General features: G+C 43.7%; 1 protein-coding gene across 1 annotated transcript in view; it reads left to right on the top strand.

Annotated features, from left to right (window-relative positions):
* The window catches only part of shisa4 (shisa family member 4), a 90,392-nt gene extending 66,021 nt beyond the window's left edge, over positions 1-24,371 (top strand). The window contains exons 5-8 of the mRNA XM_068056905.1: positions 6,708-6,841; positions 18,912-19,019; positions 23,016-23,123; positions 23,721-24,371. Of these exons, the coding sequence (XP_067913006.1) occupies positions 6,708-6,841; positions 18,912-19,019; positions 23,016-23,123; positions 23,721-23,746 (376 nt within the window). The 3' untranslated portion in view covers positions 23,747-24,371. The remainder of the gene's footprint in view (positions 1-6,707; positions 6,842-18,911; positions 19,020-23,015; positions 23,124-23,720) is intronic.
* Positions 24,372-24,578: the final 207 nt, after the last annotated feature.

Below are 24,578 nucleotides of genomic sequence, written 5' to 3'. Positions count from 1 at the left end.
TCGTGGCGTCCAGAATCGATGTTGAGGACTCCCAGGGCAACTCCCTCCCTACTGTCGACCACTGTGCCACCACCTCTGGTGGGTCTGTCCTGCCAGTGGGACAGGACATACCCAGGGATGGTGATGGCAGTGTCTGGGACATTGTCTGTAAGATATGATTCCGTGAGTATGACTATGTCAGACTGTTGCTTGACTAATCTGTGGGACAGCTCTCCCAACTTTGGCACAAGCCTTCAGACGTTAGTAAGGAGGACTTTGCAGGGTCGACAGGGCTGGGTTTGCCGTTGTCGTTTCTGATGCCTAGGTTGATGCCGGGTGGTCTGTCCAGTTTCATTCTTTTTTATTGACTTCGTAGCAGTTAGGTACAACTGAGTGGCTTGCTGGGCCATTTCAGAGGGCATGTAAGAGTTAACCACATTGCTGTGGGTCTGGAGTCACATGTAGGCCAGACCAGGTAAGAACAGCAGATTTCCTTCCCTAAAAGGCATTAGTGAACCAGATGGGTTTTTACAACAATCAACAATGGTTTCATGGCCATCATTAGACTAGTTTTAAATTCCAAATTTATTAATTGAATTCACATTCCATCTTCTGCCATGGTGGGATTCGAACCCATGTCTCCAGAGCAATACCTGGGTCGCTGGGTTATTAGTCCAGTGGCAATACCCCTATGCCACTGCCTCCCTGATACATAGAATCATAACAACTGCAGCATAGAAGGAAGCCATTCGGCCCATTGTGCTTGGGCAGGCTCTTTGAAAGAGCAGTCATAGTAAACATTCGCTCTAGGTTGTGTGGATGTGCGGGCGAGCAGCACTCAGGAATGTGGCACACAGGAGAAATGGATCGTGGACAAGCAGCGCTTGCTCCCTTTAAGATGTGCGGCAGCACGACAATCTTAAAGGGATGGCACAGTGCAGGAAGAGGACTGCTTACAGCATAGGGAAATTAGAAGGAACATTAGTTGCTTACACACGTGAAAAGCCACACACTCTGTCCCTTAGACATCTGCTACATCTCTGCTTTTTGTCAATAACCCTGTAGGTTCCTCATCCTCAAGTACCTGTCCAACTCCCTTTTCAATGTATTTATCGCATCAGCTTCCACCACCTTTTCAGGTCGAGCGTTCCAGATCCTGACAACTATCTGAGCGAAACAATTTATCTTCATCGCCCCTCTACATCTTTTGCCAATGATTTTAAATCTGTGACCTATGGTTATTGACCTACTCGCCAGAGGAAATAGTTTTTCTCTGTCTACTCTATCAGGATGGTGTGAGTCACGTGGAGGAGGGAACATGGGGTGTGTGAGTTCTCACAGGTGTGTAAGGGACAGAGCATGAGGCTGAAGAAGGTCCCATTCCCCTGAGCAAAATCCTTGCGCGAGCTTTGCTTCGTGATTTCAGCTCCACAGGCACTGGAATGAACACAAAGCAGCTTTCTGAGCATGAATGGGTGCCTGTCACCTTGCAGACCATGATCCAAACCGTCGTAGATAGAGCTGTGTATTTTGCAGTGCTCTGGTTAGCAGCAAATATTACGTAATCACTGAATTTCACAGCACAAAAGGAGGCCATTTGGCTCATCGTGTCTGCACCGACACTCTGAGCAATTCACTCAGTGCCATTCCCCGCCTATCCCTGTAACCCTGCACATTCTTCCTTTTCAGATAACAATCCAATTCCCTTTTAAATGCCTCGATTGAACCTGCCTCCACCACACTCTCAGGCAGTGCTTTCCAGACCTTAACCACTCGCTGTGTGAAAAATTTCTTCTCATGTCGCTTTTGTTTCTTTTGCCAATTAATTTAAATCTCTCATTCCCGATCTTTTCACGAGTGGGAACAGTTTCTCCATATCAACTCTATCCAGACCCCTCATGAGTTTGAATGCCTCTATCAAATCTGCTCTCGGCCTTCTCTTCTCCAAGGAAGACCATCCCAACTTCTGCACCTTGTCTTCATAACTTAAGTTCCTTATCCCTGGAACCATTCTTGTGAATCTTTTCTGCATTCTGTCTCTAATGCCTTCACATCTTTCTTAAGGTGTGGCACCCATAAATGGACACACAACTCCAGCTGAGGCTGAACTAGTGTCTTATACATGTGCAACATAACCTCCTTGCTCTTGTACTCTATGCCCCTATTAATAAAGCCCAGGATACTGTATGCTTTATTAACTTCTTTCTCAACTTGTCCTGCCACCTTCAATGACTTATGCACATAGACCCTCAGGTCCCCCTGTTCCTGCAACCCCCTTAGAATTGTACCTTTTATACTGTCCACATTCTTCCTACCAAAATGAATCACTTCATGTTTCTCCACATTGAACTTCATCTGCTACCTGTCCGCTCATTCCACTATGTCCTTTTGAAGTTCTGCACTATCCTCCTCACAGTTCGCAATGTTTCCAAGTTTTGTATCATCTACAAATTTTGGAATTATGTCCTGTACACCAAGGTCTAAGGTCATTAATATATATTAGGAAGAGCAAAGGTCCCAACACTGACCCCTGGGGAACTCCACTACAAACCTTCTTTCAGCGTAAAAAACATCCACTAACTACTGCTCTCTGTTCTGTCACTCAGCCAATTCCATCGCCATGTTGTTACCATCCCTTTTATTCCATGAGCTATAACTTTGCTTACAGGTCTGTTGTGTGGCACTGTACCAAATGCCTTTTGGAAGTCCATCTACACCACATCAACTGCATTGCCGGAATCAACGTTAGCTCCTCAAAAAACTCCAGCAAGTTAGTTAAACACGATGTCACACAAATCTGTCACATCTTCAGGGCCACAGGTAGCACAGTTGGAGTGTCTATCAAGAATATGTTCTCAGCAGTGAGATCCAAGAAAAACTTTGACTCTGTTGAAAACAGGAGAGCCATCAGAGGTTGGCTAAGAGATTTTGTGGAATTGAAGCTGATTCTGTTTCTAGAGAATGGACATCCAGCAGTGGGATATGTGCAGAAGCACAGCAACAGTTGGTGTTTCTCAAGTTGCCACCAGTTCCTTGGAATTATAGGCCTATGGGTAAGCGACAGGAAATTCTTCCCCAAGCCGGAAGACCCCAATCCCCTGTCATGGACTACGGACCCCATTACTCTTACCCCCCAACCCAGACTGTGATATTTCCAGGGTAAACACCGCTAACAAATAAAAGCATGGAACTGAAACCTTGAAAGCATTGGTTTATTTTTGACCATCTATAAATATAAAAATAGTTAGAAAAAGTGAGCACAGGAAATTAAATGGAAAGGCTTAAGGCTTTGTGGATTTTTTTGCCTGCTAGTTGCTTGGCAGGCTTCAATATCAGACCTGATCATTGACAGCCAGATAAAGCCATACATTTTGCCCTTCCTTTACTGTTTCCAGTAGTTTCATCACCTTTGTTTCCTCCTGGTTAGGTTTGTGGCAGTTCCCCATTCACAGACAAACATGCCCCTCTTTCCATAGCTGTAGTGAGTGCCATACAGCTCAGCAGTATCAATGTACCAGCTCTTCCTGGGCAGGTGGACAGCAAACATGAACAGCTGCTGGAAATCTGAAATAAAAACAGAAAGTGCTGGAAATACTCAGCAGGTTTGGCAGCATCTGTGGAGAGAGAAGCAGAGTTAATGTTTCAGCATCTGCAGTATTTTGCTTTTATGAACAGCTGTTTTACAGCTCAGATATCTGCCTGATGATGTTTACACTTTATACTTAGCACTATAGTGGTTGTTTAATTGTGTCATGAGCCAAGTTTCCCATGTCTTCAAGTCCCCAAGCATTGAACCTGTGGTAAAAAGTCCATGATTTCTTTAAGATTATGGTCCAGACTGTTTGTGTTGGTGGGCAGACACTTGGGCCCGACATTACTGTAGAGGCAGGAACTGAATGGAGGGGATGTAACATGAGATTGTGAGATGCATAGGAATGTCTGATTTCAGCAAGGATACCTAATTATCATTTTAATTTTGAATTTCAAGTCTGCTATGTGCATGAGTGGGCGCAATGCACACTCGCACAATATGATTTCACCTCAGCTATTTAAAGGCCCAATGCAGAAATGAAATTTGGGGGAGTTGGGTGAAATGTACTTGTGAATTAGAAGTAGAAATAGAATCAGGGAGGCTAAAGGCTGCTCCCTGCTTTAATGATGTACTGCTGGGTGCAGTGAGGGAAAGGAAGGTGGCCCTATCCCTGCTAATGAAACAAATAAAATCTAATGTTATAACAAAAAAGACCTAGCTGGAGGTGATTGAAGAGGAGTATAGTGTTCCATACCTGGATTAAGTGCAGGAAGCAAATTAATGACCTAACCAGGTCAGGAAAGGTGAACACAATTGCGGATACACCTACATCCTGTAGTGCACAACCCATCCGCTCGCTCTGCCTTATCAAGTGTATTCCATCACATCACTCCTCACAGCCACTTAAGTTTCAGCAGTACCCTTCATTCTGTTTCAATGCAAATCCTCACCTCTTCATTCACCACTGCTACTCACCCCAATCCTTATGTAATCTGGTATAACACCTCAGACAGCTCCCTCAATTCTTAACATGTTCCTCAAATGCATGCCAGTTACATTGCCTGATTGTCACCCTCATCCAAGACATGCATTCATCAGATACACATATACCTTACAGAAACCTATAGATCTATAATGCCCCTGGCAGGAGTAAAGAACAGAAAATATAAACAAAGGGAGAGGAGCAGAACTGGACCACCACAGATTGTCCAGTTAACAACTACAGAGCAAGAAGCCCTGAGCATTGGTGAGACTCCGACTTACCCAGCTGACAAACCCTCTGGACCGGATAGCTTACTTACTCGGGTTCTAAATTGGTGGCTGCACAGATAGTGGATGCATTGGTTTGATCTTCCAAAATTCCCTAGATTCTGGAATGGTTCCAGTGGATTGGAAGGTATCAAATGTAACACTGCTTTCTAAGAAAGGAGGGAGAGAGAAAAATAGGTCAGTTAGCCTGACATCAGTCATTGGGAAAATGCGAGAATCCATTATTAAGAAAGTGGTATAAAAACAAGAAATGCTGGAACCACTCAGCATGTCTGGCAGCATCTGTGAAAAGAGAAGCAGAGTTAACGTTTCGGGTCAGTGACCCTTTAACTCTGCTTCTCTTTTCACAGATGCTGCCAGACCTGCTGAGTGGTTCCAGCATTTCTTGTTTTTATTTCAGATTTCCAGCATCCGCAGTATTTTGCTTTTAATTAAGAAAGTGGTGACAGGGTACTTAAAAAAACATAATATAATTAGGCAGAGTCAAAATGGTTTTATGAAAGGGAAATCATGTTTGACAAGTCTATTAAGAGTTTTTGAGGATGTAACTAGCAGGATAGATAAAGGGGAACCAGTGGATGTAACATATTGGGATTTTAAAAAGGCATTCGATAAGGTGAAACATGAAAGGTTGTTGCACAAGGTGAGGCCTCTGGGGTTGGGAGTAATATATTAGCATGGATAGAGGATTGATTAAAGGACAGAAAATAGAGAGTGGGGATAAGCAGGTCATTTTCAGGTTGGCAGGCTGTAACCAGTTGGGGTATCACAAGGATCAGTGCTGGGGCCTCAGCTATTTATAAACTATATCAGTGACTTAGATGAACGGACTTAGTGTAATGTATCCAAGTTTGCTGATGATACAAAGATAGGTGAGAGAGTAAGCTGAGGTGGACACAAAGAGTCTGCAAAGGGCTGTAGACAGGTTGAGTGAGTAGGCAATAAGGTGGTAGATGGGGATTAATGTGGGGAAGTGTGAGGTTATTCAATTTGGTAGGAAGAATAGAAAAACATAATATTTTTTACATTGTGAAAAATTATTAAATGTTTGTGTTCAGAGGAATTTGGGTGTCCTGTGTTCATGAAATACAAAAAGTTAACATGCAGGTATGGTAAACAATTAGGAAGGTAAATGGTATGTTGAACTTCATTGTAAGGGGATTGGATTACAAGAGTAAGGATTGCTTGCTGTAATTGAGAGACCACACCTGGAATACTGTGTACAGTTTTAGTATTCTAACCTAAGGAAGGATCTACTTGCCTTAGAGGGGGATGCATTGAAGGTTTGCTAGATTGCTGTCTGGGATGAGAGGGCTGTCGTATGAGGAGTGATTGAGCAGAATGGGCCTATACTCTTTGGAGTTTAGAAGAATGAGAGGTGAAACATATAAGGTTCTGAGAGGGCTTGACAGTGTAAAAGCTGAGGGACTGTTGCCCTTGGCTGGAGAGTTTAGAACTAGGGGGAATAGTGTCAGGATAATGAGTCATTTAGGACTGATATGAGAAATTTCTTCACTCAGAGAGTTGTGAATCTTTGGACTTCTCTACCCCAGAGGGCTGTAGATGCTCAGTCATTGAGTATAGTCAAGGTTCAGATTGATAGATGTTTGGACTCTTAAGGGAAGTGGGTGGGAAAATGGTGTTGAGGTAGAAGATCAGCCATGATCTTATTGAATGGCGGAGCAGGCTTGAGGGGCTGAATGGCCTACTCCTGCTCCTATTTCTTATGTTTTCCGGTGCAACTGGCATTGGTTTTGTGATAGATGACCCTCCCACCTCATTGCTTGGCGAAGAATGTGCTAAGAAAATAATTAGCAAAACTTAGGAACAAGGGTAATGTAACTGGTTATATGTGTTTATCTGCTATCAGTGCTTAACGTCAGAATTCCTGCTTTTCTTTTTAATTCTTTAATTTCTTTTTAATTAGTCCTACCACTGTTGCTGGAATCGCCTCTGCTATCCTTCTATTTATTGTTATCGTTGGGATTCTCGTTTGTTGTTTCTTGTGTTCCTGCTGCTACCTGTACCGACGACGACATCAGATGAGGCTACCCTTCACAGGTCAGTGAGCCAATCAGAACGTACCCTTCATGAGTCAGTGAGCCAATCAGAACGTACCCTTCACAGGTCAGTGAGCCAATGAGAATGTACCCTTTACAGGTCAGTGAACCAATCACAACGTAGCCTTCACAAGTCAGTGAACCAATCAGAATATACCCTTCACAGGTCAATGAACCAATCAGAATGTACCCTTTACAGGTCAGCGAGCCAATCAGAATATATCATTTGCCAGTCTAGTGAGTGCAGAATAGGCAGATAGGGCAGATGAATGCATGGCTGGAGAGATGATGCAGGAGGGAGGGCTTTAGATTCCTGAGGTATTGGAACCGGTTTTAGGGGAGGTGGGATCTGTACAAGCCGGATGGGTTGCACCTCAACAGGGTCAAGATCAATATTGTGGTGGGGACTGTTACAACCAGGTGAGAAATGTGTCGAGGGGTCTTTTGCTGTCTTTACCTGATCTTATTTTAACAGGGTTTAATTTTAAACACACTGTGTTTTGAGCTCCCCCTTTGTGAATTCTTGTTCACAACTTTCCAACTATAAGGCAAATAAATGAGCACAAACAGGCTTTCTTTGGTTTAAAGAAGAAAAGTGAAATTTATTAAACTTACTTAAACTCTAATACGGTTGACGCCTAGGATATACAATGTGCCCATGCTAACATGCACACGTGATATGCACATGCAGATAGGGACAAAAAAAGAAAAGAAAAGATAAAATGGAACAGTTTGAGGCAATATCTTGTTACTGTGCTTCGAGCTTGCTGTAGTCCTTGATTGAAGATATGGTCTTGTGTTTCGTTGGGCCCAGTATTCTTCTTAAACTTTGTTCATGTACGAAACATTTCTCTCTTTGAGTTTATGTGCCTTCAGTGGTTTCTCAAGCTGGTGAGAGCGAGATGAGAGCAGACAGGAGTGGAGGTAATTCTTGCTTCAGTTCCAGGAGCACACGACGTTCTGAGTTCAAATTCTGCTTTTCCAGTTTAAAACTCCCCTAGTTGGCCAGCTGGTGATCACGTGACCGACTGGTTTGACCAGGTCTCTTCAATGTATTGGGGCGGGGACTGGTTCCTTTGTTTCAACACCATTTGGTACTATGCAAATTTCCTTCCAACCAGGGGCTTACAATTTTAAGTTTTAATGTTCATGTGGCAGGTGGCGGGGGTTTGCCAGATGGAGGTTTGTTAGTGCAGTTAGGGAGGGTTTAAACTAACTTGGCAGGGGGATGGAAGCCTGAGTGTAGATTCAGAAGGAAGAGAAGCAAAGCTGGAAATAGAAGGCAGGAAATTAGTAAGTGAGTGTGGAAACAGATGAAACAAAAACTAGGAGTCCAGTGAAAATAATAATTCCAGCTAGAATCCAGTTACAGATGAAAAAGAAAGAAATGGAGTTTCAAAAGAAAAAAGAGGAAAGGAAGATGCAAAGAGAGGAAGCAGCAAGAAGGTTCAGTTACAGAGATTGCAAACCCAAATTGTAAATGTTGCTAGTCACTCAAACCTTGGGCTGAATTTTACAGACCCCCCAACATTGGGGGTCGTGGTGGGGGGAGGTGGGCCGGAAAATGCCCAGCCTGATATTGCTGGTGGTGGTGCAGCCCCTTGGCGGCCCCCCACTGCCACTCAGCGACGGGAGCCCTATTTAAATATTTAAATTTATTTACATAAATAAGTTACCTTTCCATTCTCGCTGTCTGTCCGGGAGCGATATTGGTGCTGGTGTCTGGCACTCCCCGGCCTTCGGATCCCCATCTGGGGATCCGAGGCAGTACACTAGTGGGGAGTGGGGAGCAGGTAGGTTTTTCAGTGCGGGAGGGGGACTCATTTCATTGGTCTAGGGGTAAAGTTTAAAGTTTATGAACTATGTGGGGGGAAGGTCAGGTGCACAAGCTAAGTGTTTTTGGGGAGGGAGAGGGCAGGTAATCAATTCTATGGTTATTGGGGGGGGTGTGGAAGAGGGTCAGGATCAATTTATTTTATTTTTTAACACAGTATCGTTAAATAATTAAATTGAATGTTAGGGCTCAAAGCCCTTTAAAAATGGCGTCAGCGCTGCGCAGAGGCTTCTAACACCATTACTGGGGACTGACCGGGGTGGGCAGTCCGCCCCAGCTATTTAACTGATCAACCGAGTATAATATTGCGGCGGCTCCACAAAGTGCGAGCCGCCATTGTTTACCTCCGTTGCTGATTACGGCGGCGAAAGTATAAATTTCAGCCCCTTATCCCCAATTCAAAGCAAACCTTTGATGTGCTGAGACACTCAAGACTAGTACCAACATTTAATGAGGAGGAGGTTGAGTCATTTTTATCTAATTTGAGAAAATAGCAACCAGGCTAAGATGGCTGAAAGACTTCTGGATTCTCCTCTTACCAGGTAAGTTCATGAGTCGGGCTCGTGAAGCCTTTTCCCTGATATCAGAAGAAAGTTGCTCTGATTATGAACAAACTAAAACTGCAATTGTAAATGCTTATGAGCTGGTACGGGAAGCACATAGACAGAGATTCCATCACACCAGGAAAAGACCCACACAGACTTGCATCAAATTCGAAAGAATCAAACATGGTTTTTGATCGATGGATACAATCTCTCAAGCTAGAACCCTCACGTGAAAATTTAAGAGAAGTGATGTTGCTGGAAGAGTTCAAAAATAGCATCCCAAGTAGTATAAAAACCCACATCGAAGAACAAGGAGTCAGGGAAGCAGCTAAAATGGCAGACGACCATGAATTAATACATTAAATCCCTAACTCTAAATAATTTTGGGTCTAGTAACACATACCAGCTAGGGAGAGATAGCGGGGATGTAGAGGAAGCAGAAATGGGCTTGAGAGAAAAGGAGAGCAGGGAAGGAAATCCCGACCAGTCTAAACTTTAAAAGAAGGAACCCAAGGGATAAACCAGTATGGGTCCGCCAACATGGTTCCAGTGTGGCAAATCTGGGCATGTCCAGGCCAATTTATGGTTTGCCAAAAAACTAGCAGGAGGCGCTGCAGTCAAGCCTGTGACTGTGGCTTTGAAAGTGATAAGTCTGTGCTCTAATATAATGCAAGAGGATAGCACATATCAGAACTTTTTGCACAAAGGAGATTGACTCCTTTTATGTCCCAGGGACCAGACAAGGAGATAACCATCCCCAGGGATACCAGAGTTTTCAGACCCTACTTGCAGCCAAACTGACAGAAATGTCACTGGAAAACAGAACAAATACCACAGTATTGGTAAAAGGGCAAACTGACAAATGCTTGATGGTTCCCTGAGTTAAAATTTACCTACAGAGTAAGTTAGTCACTGGGATAGTGACAGTGGGAATCATTCTGAACTTACCCATGCAGGGAGTAGACCTATTGCTGGGCAATGACTTGGCAGCAAGCAGAGTATTGTACCCAGAGGGTCCAGAACAGTCCACGGAGACTGTGGAAACTGAGGGGAGAAAACAAAACTCTGTACAGCTGCAAAGGGCTGTGGAAGTCCCAAAAATCCCACAGGGGGCAATAGAGCCAGAAGAATTTAAAAGGGCCCAAGTCGAGCTAAAAACTTTTAAAGAAGCTAAGATAAAAGCCAGAAAAGCTGAAAGCAAAGCAACCGAGATATTGTTAGCTGAAACCTTCTTTCAAGATTTAAATAGGGACGACGAAAGTTCCCAAACAGAAATGCCAAGAGTGAGGGTGATGCTTCACCTAGTCGAAGTGCCACAGGGGTGTGCAGTGGAAGCTGAACAACCACCTGCGAGCAGTAGTGTCCCAGAGGACACGGGACAGATTAGGGAAACACCTATCTCTGAAGTAGAAGAAAAAGGGAAGGTAACATACTCAAAAGTGAACCACACTTGTGAAAACTAAAAGTGAGGTCAGCATGGATCCCACTGAAGAATCACATGATCAGGTTCCAAATCCAAAACTAGTCAAACCCAACTCTTTAGAGCCAGAACTCAGCAAGAATAAGGAGCAGAAAGAAATCCCAGATGCCTCACAGGTGCGAACAAAACAATGTATCACCCACTATCACTTCAGAAATAAGAACATCAATGTGCCAGAACCTGAATGTTTAACACCATGTATTGTGGAAACAGTAGCCAAAGGATTAAAGCTTGTACAAACAGGGAACCTTGCCACAGGCAGTAACAGAAATTTGCATACTAAAAGCTTCACCAACAATCACATGGTCCTGGAGATTAACATTCCTAAAGTAATACAAACTGATGTGAGGGAAGCTACGACTCCATTTGACAACATGTAACCAAAAGAAATGCAATTTTTTGATGGTACTTCAACCAAAGGAAGGATGATAAAAAAAAATGTAAACTTGAACCTCAAAACAAACAATGCCAGCCGTAACAGTTGTAAAATGGAGGAGTGAATGAAATGAATGTGTACAGTGGTGTGACCCTAAACTGTCTTACTGTTTCTTTTTTCCATCTTGCTAAACCCAAAAAATAAAAAACATAAAAATGAAATCCAAGGAATTTAATTTTTTCCCTTTTGGGGGAGGTGTCACACACACCGGAAGTGCGATGATACAACATTCACAGAGTAACTCTGAAGAATTATGAAAAATGGACTTTGTCTTTAAAAAAAATGAACCTTTATTTTAAAAAGTGAACAAGGTCCAAAATTGCCACCGAAGAGGAAGGGATTGGTCTTTTGCATATTCAAACTGTCTGGTGAAGACAAACAACATCTTCAAAGTCAAAAGATGTTAATGGAACCCATCTTACACCCATCCTAAAAACATTCCAGAATTGAATGTCTTCTGAAACAAAGGAGGAGTGAATTAGCCACATCCTGGACCATTGTGCGATCACCATGGGGAAGAGAGGAGAACGTCTCCTACCAGGAGGTGAGAGGTGGCGCAGCTTTACCTTAAAAAAAGACAGCCAGAGAGAGAGAGAGAGACCGACCCAGAAGGTGAAGCTATATGTAACAACTTGAGTTCCAGCCAAGCCAGGAAGCACAGTGCTCTGCTTAAAAAAAAACTACATCTACAGTATACAACTGTGAGAGCTAGAAGTTACCCACCATCTTCAACAGAACCTTCAATCAAGATAGAAATCTACAACCATCTCAGGCCTGCATCCATCTAGAGCTTGATTCTCAAGAGAATTCAAAAGGTTTATCATAACCTTTCTCCCCACTGAAAACCACCTTCCTTTTTCCCTTCTCTATCTGTCTCTTCTTTTGTGTTTGTGTACGAGCAAATGCGTGAGTAGATACAGTTGTGCCAATTTCCGGATAAGGCGTATTGACCAATAAACAATTGACTTGCTGTTTTTAAAACCTACCACTGTCTGTTTATTTGAGAAATAAAACACCAAGGGGCTAAACTCTAATGCAAATACACTTGCTGCAGTCAGGTGGGGAGTTGAACAGTGGGAATCATGCATGTAACACCACGTGGCCTTAACAATGTATTCAGGAGACTTTTTTTAACCAGTACGTAGCAAGCCCAACAAGAAAGGGGACGGTACTGGACTTAGTTTTATGGAATGAAGCTGGGCAGGTGGAAGGGGTATCAGTGGGAGAGCATTTTAGTGGTAGTGATCATAATTCAGTTAGATTTATAGTGGATAGGGAAAAGGATTAAGATAGATCAAGAGTAAAAGTTTTAAACTGGGGAAAGGCCAATTTTACGAAGCTGAGATGCGATTTGACAAAAGTGGACTGGAAACAGCTGCTTGAAGGTAAATAAGTGTCAGAGCAATGGGAGACGTTCAAGGAGCAGGTAAAGAGGGTTCAGAATAAATAAGTTCCTATAAAGAGTGAAATGGAAATCCCAAACCTAGAGCCCCTGGATTTGAAAGAGCAAACAGAGTAGGGTAAGGCAGAAAAAGAACATTTATGTCAGATTCCAAGACCTCAATACTGCAGATAGCCTAGAGGAGTGTAGACAGGGGTGAAATTAAAAAGGAAATTAGGAAGGCAAGAAGAGAGAATTTTTAAAAACTGGCAAGTAAAGTCAAGGAAAATCCAAATATATTTTATAAATCCATAAAGAGCAAGATGATAACTAAGGAAAGAATCTGACTGATTAGAAACCAAAATGCTAACTTGTGTGTAGAGGCAGAAGGTATAGGGCGTGGTTCTTACTGAATACTTTGCATCTGTTTTCACAAAGGTGGAGGAGGAGTGTGAAATATTGGATGTAATAAACATTGTGAGAGGGGAAATCAATACATTAAGAGTAAGAGGATAACTAAGGAAAGAGTCAGGCCCATAAAAGACCAAAAAGGTAACCTTTGTGTGCAGGCGGAAGATGCGGGTATGGTTCATAATGAATACTTCACGTCTGTCTTGACAAAAGGGGGGGCAAAGCAGGCATTGTAGTTAAGGAGGAGGAGTGTGAAATATTGAATGTGATAAACGTAGGGAGAAAGGAAGTATTATGGGGATTAGCATCCTTGAAAGTGGATAAATCACCAGGGCCAGACGAAATGTACCCCAGGCTGTGAAAAAAAAGAAGGTCTGAACATTATTTTCCAGTCCTCACTGGATACAGGTGCGGTGCCGGAGGATTGGAGAATTGCTAACATTGTACCTTTGTTTAAAAAGGGAGTGAGGGATAGACCGAATAAATACAGGCCAGTCAGTCTAACCTCAGTAGTGGACAAATTATTGGAATCAATTCTGAGACAGGATAAACTGTCACTTAGAAGGGCACGGATTAATCAAGTATAGTCAGCATAGATTTGTTCAGGGAAGGTCATGTCTGACTAATTTGATTGAATTTTTTGAGGAGGTAACGAGGAGGATTGATGAGGGTAGTGCAGTTGATGTGATCTGCATGGATTTTAGCAAGGTTTTTGACAAGGTCCCGCATGGCAGACTGGTTAAAAAAAAAGCCCATGGGATCCAGGGAAATGCAGCAAGGTGGTTACAAAATTGGCTCCGTGGCAGGAAACAAAGGGTAATTGTTGATGGATGTTTTTGCGACTGGAGGGCTGTTTCCATTGGGGTTCCACAGGGCTCAGTACTGGGTCCTCTGCTTTTTGAGGTATATATTAATGATTTGGACATAAATGTAGGGGGCATGATCAAGAAGTTTGCAGACAACACCGAAATTAGTTGTGTGGTTGATAGTGAGGAAGATAGCTGTAGACTGCAGGAAGATATCAATGGACTGGTCAGTTGGGCAGAAAAGTGGCAAATGGAATTTAACCCAGAGAAGTGTGAGGTGATGCATGTGGGGAGGTCAGACAATGCAAGGGAATACATAATAAATAATACTGAGAGATGTAGAGGAAGTGAGGGACCTTGGAGTGTATGTCCACAGATTCCAGAAGGTAGCAAGACAGGTCAATAAGGTGGTTAAGAAGGCATATGGAATTCTTTCCTTTATTAGCCAAGGTATAGAATATAAATGTAGGGAGGTTGTGCTGGAACTGTATAAAACATTGGTTAGGCCACAACTTGAGTACTGTTTGCAGTTCTGGTCGCCTCATTACAGAAAGGATGCAATTACATTAGAGAGGGTACAGAGGGGATTTATGAGGATGTTGCAGCTATGAGGAAAGATTTGATAGGCTGTTCGCCTTGGAACAGAAGAGGCTGAGGGGATATTTGATTGAGGTGTACAAAATTATGAGGAGCCTGGATAGAGTGTATGGGAAGGGCCTATTTACCTTAGCGGAGAGTCAGTGACTAGGGGGCATAGATTTAAAGTGATTGGTAGAAGGATTAGAGAGGAGATGAGGAAAATATTTTCACCTGGGTTGTGGGGGTCGGGAACTCACTGCCTGAAAGGGTGGTAGAGGCAGAAAAACTCATCTAATTTAAAAGGTGCCTGGATGTGTGCCTGAAGTGCCATAACCTGCAGGGCTATGGATGAAATGCTGGAAACTGGGCATAGGCTATGTGGCTTTTTTTCTTCTTGGCAGGCACAGACGTTTATTATTTATTTAGAGATACAGCACTGAAACAGGCCCTTCGGCCCACCGAGTCTGTGCCGACCATCAACCACCCATTTATACTAATCCCACATTAATCCCATATTCCTACCACATCCCCACAATTCCCCTTCCACCTACGCATACTAGGGGTAATTTATAATGGCCAATTTACCTATCAACCTGCAAGTCTTTGGCTGTGGGAGGAAACCGGAGCACCCGGCAAAAACCCACGCGGTCACAGGGAGAACTTGCAAACTCTGCACAGGCAGAACCCAGAATCAAACCCGGGTCACTGGAGCTGTGAGGCTGCGGTGCTAACCACTGCGCCACTGTGCTGTGATGGTCCAAGGGGCCTCTTTCTGTGCTGTAAACGTTCTGTGATTCTATGAAATATTAAGGGGTTTAGCATCTTTGAAAGTGGATAACTGCCAGGCCTGGATGAAAGGCATTCCAGGCTGCTAAGAAAAGCAAGGGAAGAATTAGCGGAGATTGTGACCATCATTTTCCAATCCTGTCTGGCTACAGGTGTGGTGCCAGAGCACTGCTAATGTTGTACTATTGTTTATAAAGGGAGGATGGGATAGACTGAGTAATTACAGGCTAGTCAGTCTAACCTCAGTAGTGGGCAAATTATTGGAAAAATTTGTGAGGAACAATATAAATTGTCATTTAGAAAGGCATGGATTAATCAAGGATAGTCAGCATGCATTTTTTAAGGGAAAGCCATATTAGATTAACTTGATTGAATTTTTTTGAGGAGGTAACAAGGAGGGTCAGTAAGGGTAACGCATTTGATGTAATCTACATGGATTTTTTCAAAGCAAGGCGTTTTTCAAGGTCCCTCATGGTGAACTGATCAGAAAAGTAAAAGCCCATGGGATCCAAGGGAAAAGTGCAAGTTGGATCCAAAATTGACTCAGAGGCAGTAAGCAAAGGGTAATGGACGATGAATGTTCCACAAGGCTAACGGCTGGGTCACATGCTGTTAATGGTATATATCAATGATTTAGACTTAAATGTAGGGAGCATGATTAAGAATTTTGTTGATGATAGAAAAATTGGTCATGTGGCTGCTATTGAGGAAGAAAGCTGAAGACTGCAGGAAGATATCAGTGGACTGGTCAGGTGGGCGGAACAGTGGCAAATGGAATTCAATCTGGAGAAGTGTGAGGTAATGGATTTAGGGAGGATAAACAATGCAATACATGGTAGGATAATAATTGGTAGAATTCTGAGAAGTGTAGAGGAACAGATGGGGTTAATGTCCACAGATCTCTGAAAGTAGCAGGACAGGTAGATGAGGTGGTTAAGAAGGCTTATGGGATACTTACCTTTATTAGCCAAGGTATAGAATAGAAGAGCAGGTAGGTTATGCTAGAAACTGTTTAAAACACTAGTTAGGCCACAAGAAGACTGCATACAGTTCTGGTCACTGCATTACAGGAAGGATGTGATCACACTAGAAGAGAGGAGATTTATGAGGATGTTGCCAAGAATGTAGAGTTTTAGCTACAAGGAAAGATTGGATAGGCCGGGGTTGTTTGCCTTGGAACAGAGGAAGATGAAGGTAGATTTAATTAATAAAATTATGAGGGACCTAGATCAAGTGGATAGGAAGGACATATTTCTCTTTGCAGAGAGGTCCATAAGCAGGGGGCAGAGATTTAAAATAATTGATGGAAGGATTAGAGGGGAGTTGAATTTTTTTTCATCCAGAGAGTGATGGGGTCAGGAACTCACTGCCTGAAAGGGTGGTAGAGGCAGAAATTCTCACTGCATTCAAATTTTTTTTGGATATGTACTTGAATTGCCTTAACCTACAGGGCTACGGACCAAAACCTGGAAAGTGAAATAAAAACAGACAAGGCTGAAAATACACAGCAAGTCAGGCAGCATCTGTGGAGAGAGAAACAGAGTTAACATTTCAGATTGATGACCTTTCATCTTTCTGACCTGAAATGTTAACTCTGTTTCTCTCTCCACAGATGCTGCCAGACCTGCGAGTATTTCCAGCATTTTCTGTTTTTCTTTCAGATTTCCAGCATCCACAGTATTTTGCTCCTGTATTAGCTGGAAAGTGGGATTAGATGGATAGCTTTTATTTGGCTGGCAGAGACATGCTGGAGCGAAATGGACTCTTTCTGTGCCTTAAATCTTCCATGTTTCTAGACAACCCCGGCCTATCCAATCTTTCCTTGTAGCTAAAATTCTACATTCTTGGCAACATCCTCATAAATCTGCTCTCTAGTGTGATCACATCCTTCCTGTAATGCAGTGACCAGAACTGTATGCAGTCTTCTGCTGTGGCCTAACTAGTGTTTTAAACAGTTTCTAGCATAACCTACCTGCTTTTCTATTCTATACCTTGGCTAATAAAGGTAAGTAGTATCCCATAAGCCTTCTTAACCACCTTATCTACCTGTCCTGCTACCTTCAGAGATCTGTGGATATTCACCCCAAGGCCTTTGCACTGCTCAGAATTACCAATTATTAGCCTACCATGTATTGCATTTTTCATCCTCCCTAAATCCATTACCTCAACTTCTCCGATTGAATTCTATCTGCCATTGTTGCGCCCACCTGACCAGTCCACTGATATCTTCCTGCAGTCGACAGCTTTCTTCCTCACTATCAAAGAGTGGCGAGTCGAAGAGACTTAGCAGTTGGCAGGAAAAAAGACTGAAGCGCAAGGGGAGAGCCAACTGTGTAACAGCCCTGACAACCAATTTTATCTGCAGCACCTGTGGAAGAGTCTGTCACTCTAGAATTGGCCTTTATAGTCACTCCAGGCGCTGCTCCACAAACCACTGATCACCTCCAGGCGCTTACCCATTGTCTCTTGAGACAAGGAGGCCAGAGAAGAAGAAGAAGATCAACCACACGACCAATCATAACCAGCCCTTCACAGACTAGTGAGCCAACAACAACTTGAATTTATATAGCATCCTTAATGTAATAAAATGTCCCAAGGTGCTTCGCAGGAGCATTATAAAACAAAATACAACACTGAACCACATAAGAAGACATTAGAGCAGGTGACTAAAAGTTAATTCTAAGAGGTAGGTTTTAAGGAATGTCATAAAGGAGGAAATTGAGATAAAGAGGCGGAGAGGTTTAGGGGGAAATGCTAGAGCTTAGGGCCCAGGCAATTGAAGGCATGACCACCAGTGGTGGAGTGATTAAAATCGGGGATGCTGAAGAGACCAGAATTAGATGAATGCAGATATCTTGGAGGGTTGTAAGGCTGTAGGACATTTCAGAGTTAGGGAGGGGTGATGCCATGGAGAGATTGGAACACAAAGATGAGAATTTTAAAATTGTGGCATTGCTTACCAGAACCCAGTGTAGGTCAGTGAGCACAGTGGATGTTGGGTGAACGGGACTTGATGCCAGTGAAGCAGGAGAGTTTTGGATAATCTCAAGTTTACGGAAGGTAGACCATGGGTGGCCGGCCAGGTGTGTGCTGGGATAGTCAAGTCTAGAGGTATGAAAGGCATGGATGAGAGTTTCAGCAGCAGATGAGCTGAGGTGGGACACAGTTGGGCAATGTTACAGCAGTGGAAATAGGTGGTTTAAGTGGTGGCTTGAAATTGTGGTGAGAAGCTCATCTCGGGATCAAATATGACACCAAAGCTGTGAATAGTGGTTCAGGCTCAGACAGTTACCAATGAGAGCATATCCCATAGAAAAGCCATTTCTTCAGGAACAACCTATTAAAACTCATGTGTACATGTACCCTTCTTGATAATAAACTTCATTTCCTTTAGTCATACATGAGGGAGAAAGGAATAGAAGGATATGCTGATACGGTACAATGAAGAGGGGTGGGAGGAGGCTTGTATGTTGAATAAACACCAGCCTGGACCAGTTGGCCTGTTTCTTTGCGGTAGATCCAAAGTAACTCGCACAGGTCAATGAGCCAATGAGAACATACCATTCACAAGCCAGTGAGCCAATCTGACTGTGGGCAATGAAGTGTTAATGTACCTGTTTATGTTAACTTATGTGTGAGTTAATGAACATGTGTTATTGTGTGTGTTAATGTACACGTGTTAATGCACTAGTGTATTAATATACCTGTTAATGTCTGGTTGTTAATGGAAGTGTGTATTAATGCGCATGTGTGTTAATATTAATGTGTGGTTCTTAATGTACATGTGTGTTAATGTGTGATCGTTTGTTCTAGGTGCAAGGGAGGTGATTCACAGCTACCCAATGCAGCCAGCCTATCCACCCAACATGCCTCCTGGAGCATACCCTCCATATCCAACAGCTCCTGCCTATGGTGTTGCAGGTTAGTTCTAATTAATATAGACAATGAGTTCTTGGTAGGACCGGGAATGAGACGGGAGCTGACAGTTTTATAGTCTCAGAAATGGACAGAGTTACGCTGTGGCTGTCTCCCTGCAATGGTACAATATTGAACCTTCACTGCACTTACAACCCTGACAAGCAAAATATAGGTGTGAATGCAGGGGTGGAACATTTGACATGTTGAGTTGTGTGAAAAGTGCTGTGATAATTTTCATTTTGCCTGGATTTCCTGAGCTGATTTTTATTTAATATTTCTGCAATGTTAAAATTCAACTTGGTTCAAGGTCAAAAGGAGTGGTAATGGGACAAGTAAAGAAACAAAAAGATGTGTCTAGAGGAGGTGTGGATGCCAGAATGATGAACAATTGCTGTCCAAAAGTGAAAAAAAAGAAAAACAAGACAGAAAAACTAAAACCAGTAGAGAAAGGGGAAACAAAATGGGAGCAGAGATTACGGTCTTAAATTGTTGAACTCAATGTTGAGTCCAAAAGGCTGTAAAGTGCCTAATCAAATGATGAGGTGCTGTTCCTCGAGCTTGCATTGAGCTTCATTGGAACACTGCAGGAGGCCGGGGACAGAAAGGTCAGCGCGAGAGCAAGGTGGAGAATTAAAATGACAGGCAACTGGAAGCTCAGGGTCATGCTTGTGGTGTTCCCCAAAGTGGTCACATGAGTAGCAAATACAGTATACTAAATTGAAAGAAGCAGTTTCACCTGGAAGGGGTGTTTGGGATGCTGGATGGTGAGAAGGGAGGAGGTAAAATGGCAAATGTACTTGCATGGAAAGGCCATGGGAAGGGGAGTGGGTGTTGAGGGTGATTGAGAAGTGGATCAGGGTGTCGTGGAGGGAACGGTCCCTTTGCAAAAGGTGAAAGGGGAGGGGAAGATGTGTTTGGTGGTGGCATCACACTGGAGGTGGCAGAGGATTATTTATCTGAATACAGAGGCTGGTGAGCTGGAAGGTGAGGACAAGGGGAACGTTACCCTGGGAGGGAAGATAGGGATGAGAGCAGGTGTGTCTCCATTCTCCATTGAGCCTTTGCAGTGGCTGCCCCAAGCTTCAGTGTATCCCTCAGCATGTAGTCCTGGATCTTGGAAGGTGCCAGTCTGCAATACTCAAAAGAACAAAGAACAATACAGCACAGAAACAGGCCGTTCGGCCCTCCAAGCCTGCGCCGATCTTGATGCCTGTCTAAACTAAAATCTTCTGCACTTCTGGGGTCCGTATCCCTCGATTCCCATCCTATTGATGATCGGCGCAACATCGAGGGCCGAAGGGCCTGTACTGCGCTGTAATATTCTAATTCTAATTCTAATTCTAATTCTAATTCTATTCAGGTATTTGTCAAGATGCCTCTGAAACGTAGCTATCCTACCTGCTTCCACCACCTCCCCCGGCAGCAAGTTCCAGGCACTCACCACCCTCTGTGTAAAGAACTTGCCTCGCACATCCCCTCTAAACTTTGCCCCTCGCACCTTAAACCTATGTCCCCTAGTAACCGACTTTTCCACCCTGGGAAAAAGCTTCTGACTATCCACTCTGTCATAACTTTGTAAATCTCTATCATGTCGCCCCTCCACCTCCGTCGTTCCAGTGAAAACAATCCAAGTTTATCCAACCTCCCTTCATAACTAATACCTTCCAGACCAGGCAACATCCTAGTAAACCTCTTCTGTACCCTCTCCAAAGCCTCCACGTCCTTCTGGTAGTGTGGCGACCAGAATTGTACCCAACATTCCAAGTGTGGCCTAACTAAGATTCTGTGATCATGGACCAGTCCTGGCACTGGTAGGCCAACAAGTTTCAGGCAGACCAAAGAGTGTCTTTCACCGAGCTGATGGCCTTCCAACAGCATTTGGTGTTTGTCTTGATGTGTATCCCTGGGAACGGTCCATTGAGCACAAATACTTATTTCAACACCAGTTCATCAGTAGTTTTATTAGAATTAGAATTAGAACATTACAGCGCAGTACAGGCCGTTCGGCCCTCGATCTTGCGCCGACCTGTGAAACCATCTGACCTACACTATTCCGTTTTCATCCATATGTTTATCCAATGACCACTTAAATGCCCTTAAAGTTGGCGAATCTACTACTGCTGCAGGCAGGGCGTTCCACGCCCTTACTACTCTCTGAGTAAAGAAACTACCTCTGACATCTGTCCTATATCTATCACCCCTCAACTTAAAGCTATGTCCCCTCGTGTTTGCCATCACCATCCGAGGAAAATGACTCTCACTATCCACCCTATCTAACCCTCTGATTATCTTATATGTCTCTATTAAGTCACCTCTCCTCCTCCTCCTCTCCAACGAAAACAACCTCAAGTCCCTCAGCCTTTCCTCGTAAGACCTTCCCTCCATACCAGGCAACATCCTAGTAAATCTCCTCTGCACCCTTTCCAAAGCTTCCACATCCTTCCTATAATGCGGTGACCAGAACTGCACGCAATACTCCAGGTGCGGTCTCACCAGAGTTCTGTACAGCTGCAGCATGACCTCGTGGCTCCGAAACTCGATCCCCCTACTAATAAAAGCTAACACACCATATGCCTTCTTAACAGCCCTATTAACCTGGGTAGCAACTTTCAGGGATTTATGTACCTGGACACCAAGATCTCTCTGTTCATCTACACTACCAAGAATCTTCCCATTAGCCCAGTATTCTGCATTCCTGTTACTCCTTCCAAAGTGAATCACCTCACACTTTTCCGCATTAAACTCCATTTGCCATCTCTCAGCCCAGCTCTGCAGCCTATCTATGTCCCTCTGTAACCTACAACATCCTTCGGCACTATCCACAACTCCACCGACCTTAGTGTCATCTGCAAATTTACTAACCCACCCTTCTACACCCTCTTCCAGGTCATTTATAAAAATGGCAAACAGCAGTGGCCCCAAAACAGAACCTTGCGGTACACCACTAGAAACTAAACTCCAGGATGAACATTTGCCATCAACCACCACCCTCTGTCTTCTTTCAGCTAGCCAATTTCTGATCCAAAGCTCTAAATCACCTTCAACCCCATACTTCCATATTTTCTGCAATAGCTTACCGTGGGGAACTATTCATTAATAGTTCTACCCAGCCTATTGTGGCTATCCTTTCTCATCCCTTCAAAGTTAGCTTTATGTAAATTTAAACCCTCTGTTTGTGACTCGCCCTTCGCCCTCTCAAACCTAATATCGAGTTCATCAGAAATCACCTAACACTGTAAAATGTAACATTGGCGCAGTTGGTAGCATTCTCACCTCTGAGTGAGAAGGTTGTGGATTCAGAGTCCCACTCCAGAACTTGAGCATGTAATCCAGGCTGACGCTTCAGTACTGAGGGAAAGCTGCACTGTCAGAGGTGCTGTCTTTTGGATGAGATGTTAAACCGAGGCCCTGTCAGCTATCTCGCTGGGCGGCGCAGTGGTTAGCACCGCAGCCTCACAGCTCCAATGACCCAGGTTCAGTTCTGGGTACTGCCTGTGCGGAGTTTGCAAGTTCTCCCTGTGTCTGTGTGGGTTTTCTCCAGGTGCTCTGGTTTCCTCCCACAGCCAAAGACTTGCAGGTTGATAGGTAAATTGGCCATTGTAATGTACCCCTAGTGTAGGTAGGTGGTAGGAGAATGGTGGGGATGTGGTAGAGAATATGGGGTTAATGTAGGATTCGTATAAATGGGTGGTTGCTGGTCGGCACAGACTCGATCCCATGGAACTGTTCTGAAGAAGAGTAGTGGAGTTCTCCTGGTGTCCTGGCCAATGTTTATTCCTCAATCAACATCACAAAAACAGATGATCTGCTCATTATCACATTTCTGTTTGTGGGAGCTTGCTGTGTACAAATTGGCTGCTGTGTTTCCTACATTACAACAGTGACTACACTTCAAAAGTACACATTGGCTGTAAAGTGCTTTGGGACATCCTGAGGTTGTGAAAGGCGCTATAGAAATGCAAGTTTTTTTTAAGGCTTATATTGTGTGTTTTGTTTTAGGTGCGAGACAGGAGATTTACAGCTACCCAATGCAGCCAAGCTCTCCACCCAACATGCCTCCTGGAGTATATGCTCCTTACCCATCAGCTCCAGCCTACAGTGCTGCAAGTAAGTTCTAATTAATGCAAGCAATGAGCTGTTTTCAGGACCGTAAGATGAAACACATATTGGATAAGTAACGTAGGGTAAGGGCCCTTTTAATTGGCGTGGCGATGGGCAAGAAGGGATTTGGGATGTCTGGAGCAGCATTAATGATTTAGCAGACAATGCAATTTATTAATGGGACCTGTAACTGGGGGTCGGGCTTCTCACAGTCAATTCCAGATAATGTCGGAAGCCAATGTCTTCAGTGTCACAGAGTCAGAGATAGTCTAGACTTGCCAATGTAGATGTGTCGGGAAGTCAGTGTAGACCTGTCTGGGAGTCAATCTCGACTTGTGAGTGTGGATGTGCCTGGATTACATGCTCAAGTTCTGGAGTGGGACTCTGAATCCCCACAACCATCTCACTCAGAGGTGAGAGTGCTACCAACTGCGCCAAGGCTGGCGCTCAAAATTAAACATGAATCAAGCTTGTATCTGGAATGCCTAACTCACACAGCCTGCATCATTACAATGTTAGGTGATTTCTGATCTATAGATGGTGTTTGTCAACAATACTAAGTTCAAGTCTAATCTAAGGTGTCTGATTTGTTTGCTTTTACAGCTGCTCCCCCATACACCTCATCGTAGCTGGTATGAAGAGGAGCTGCCACACACTGTCTATATAACCCCCATCACCAGTCTCTGGGCTATGTAGTAAGCTGACACACACAGTCTTGTCTGACAGGCCTGTTAGCTGGTATATGCCACTTTGCATGACTGCCTTAGATTTCACATTTGACTGCCTTAGATTCCTTGTTTGTGGAAGTTTAATTTAGAAATTCAGATTATACCCATCATTATTCCTCACCCTTAATAAGCTCAAAGATTACTTACGCATCTTTGTATAAATGCTTTATTTATTGCCGTTTCACCCTGTGCCATTGCACTGTTCTGGTTGAAGTATAATATGTGGAAATATTGAAAGTGTTGTAATTAGTTCTGCAGTTTCACGCAGTCTGTTGTATAATGTCAATTTCGGGTGTAATGGCAGTACAATTTTATTAACAAAGTGTTCAGGATATTTGATGGAAAGCTGTAATTGATGTGAAAAATGGTGCAACAAGATTCATCAGAAGTGTAATGTGACTGAATGATTGGAGAGTGAGACCAGGGCTGATGTGTATATGTGAGTGAGAGAGAGACTGGCCTGAAAGTGAGTGCGTGTGAGACACCAGGGTGGAGTTGGGGGTGGGGGGGCAGGTGTGAGTGTGGTGTGAGAGAGAGAGAGAGTGAAAGACTGGGGGGATACTAGGGGTTTGTGTATGTGTGAGAGACCGGGGGGGATGTGTGTGTCAGACCAGCGCGGGGGATGGGAGTATGTGTGAGAGAGAGATCGGGGGGGGGGGATGACGGTGTGTTTTTGTGACGGAGGGGGGATGTGTGTATATTTGAGAGAGAGACCAGGTGGCGGAGGCCAGAT

Source organism: Heterodontus francisci, chromosome 25 (genome assembly GCF_036365525.1).
Source record: "Heterodontus francisci isolate sHetFra1 chromosome 25, sHetFra1.hap1, whole genome shotgun sequence".
Classification (NCBI taxonomy): Eukaryota; Metazoa; Chordata; class Chondrichthyes; order Heterodontiformes; family Heterodontidae; genus Heterodontus; species Heterodontus francisci.
This window is presented reverse-complemented; position numbering and strand designations above follow the sequence as displayed.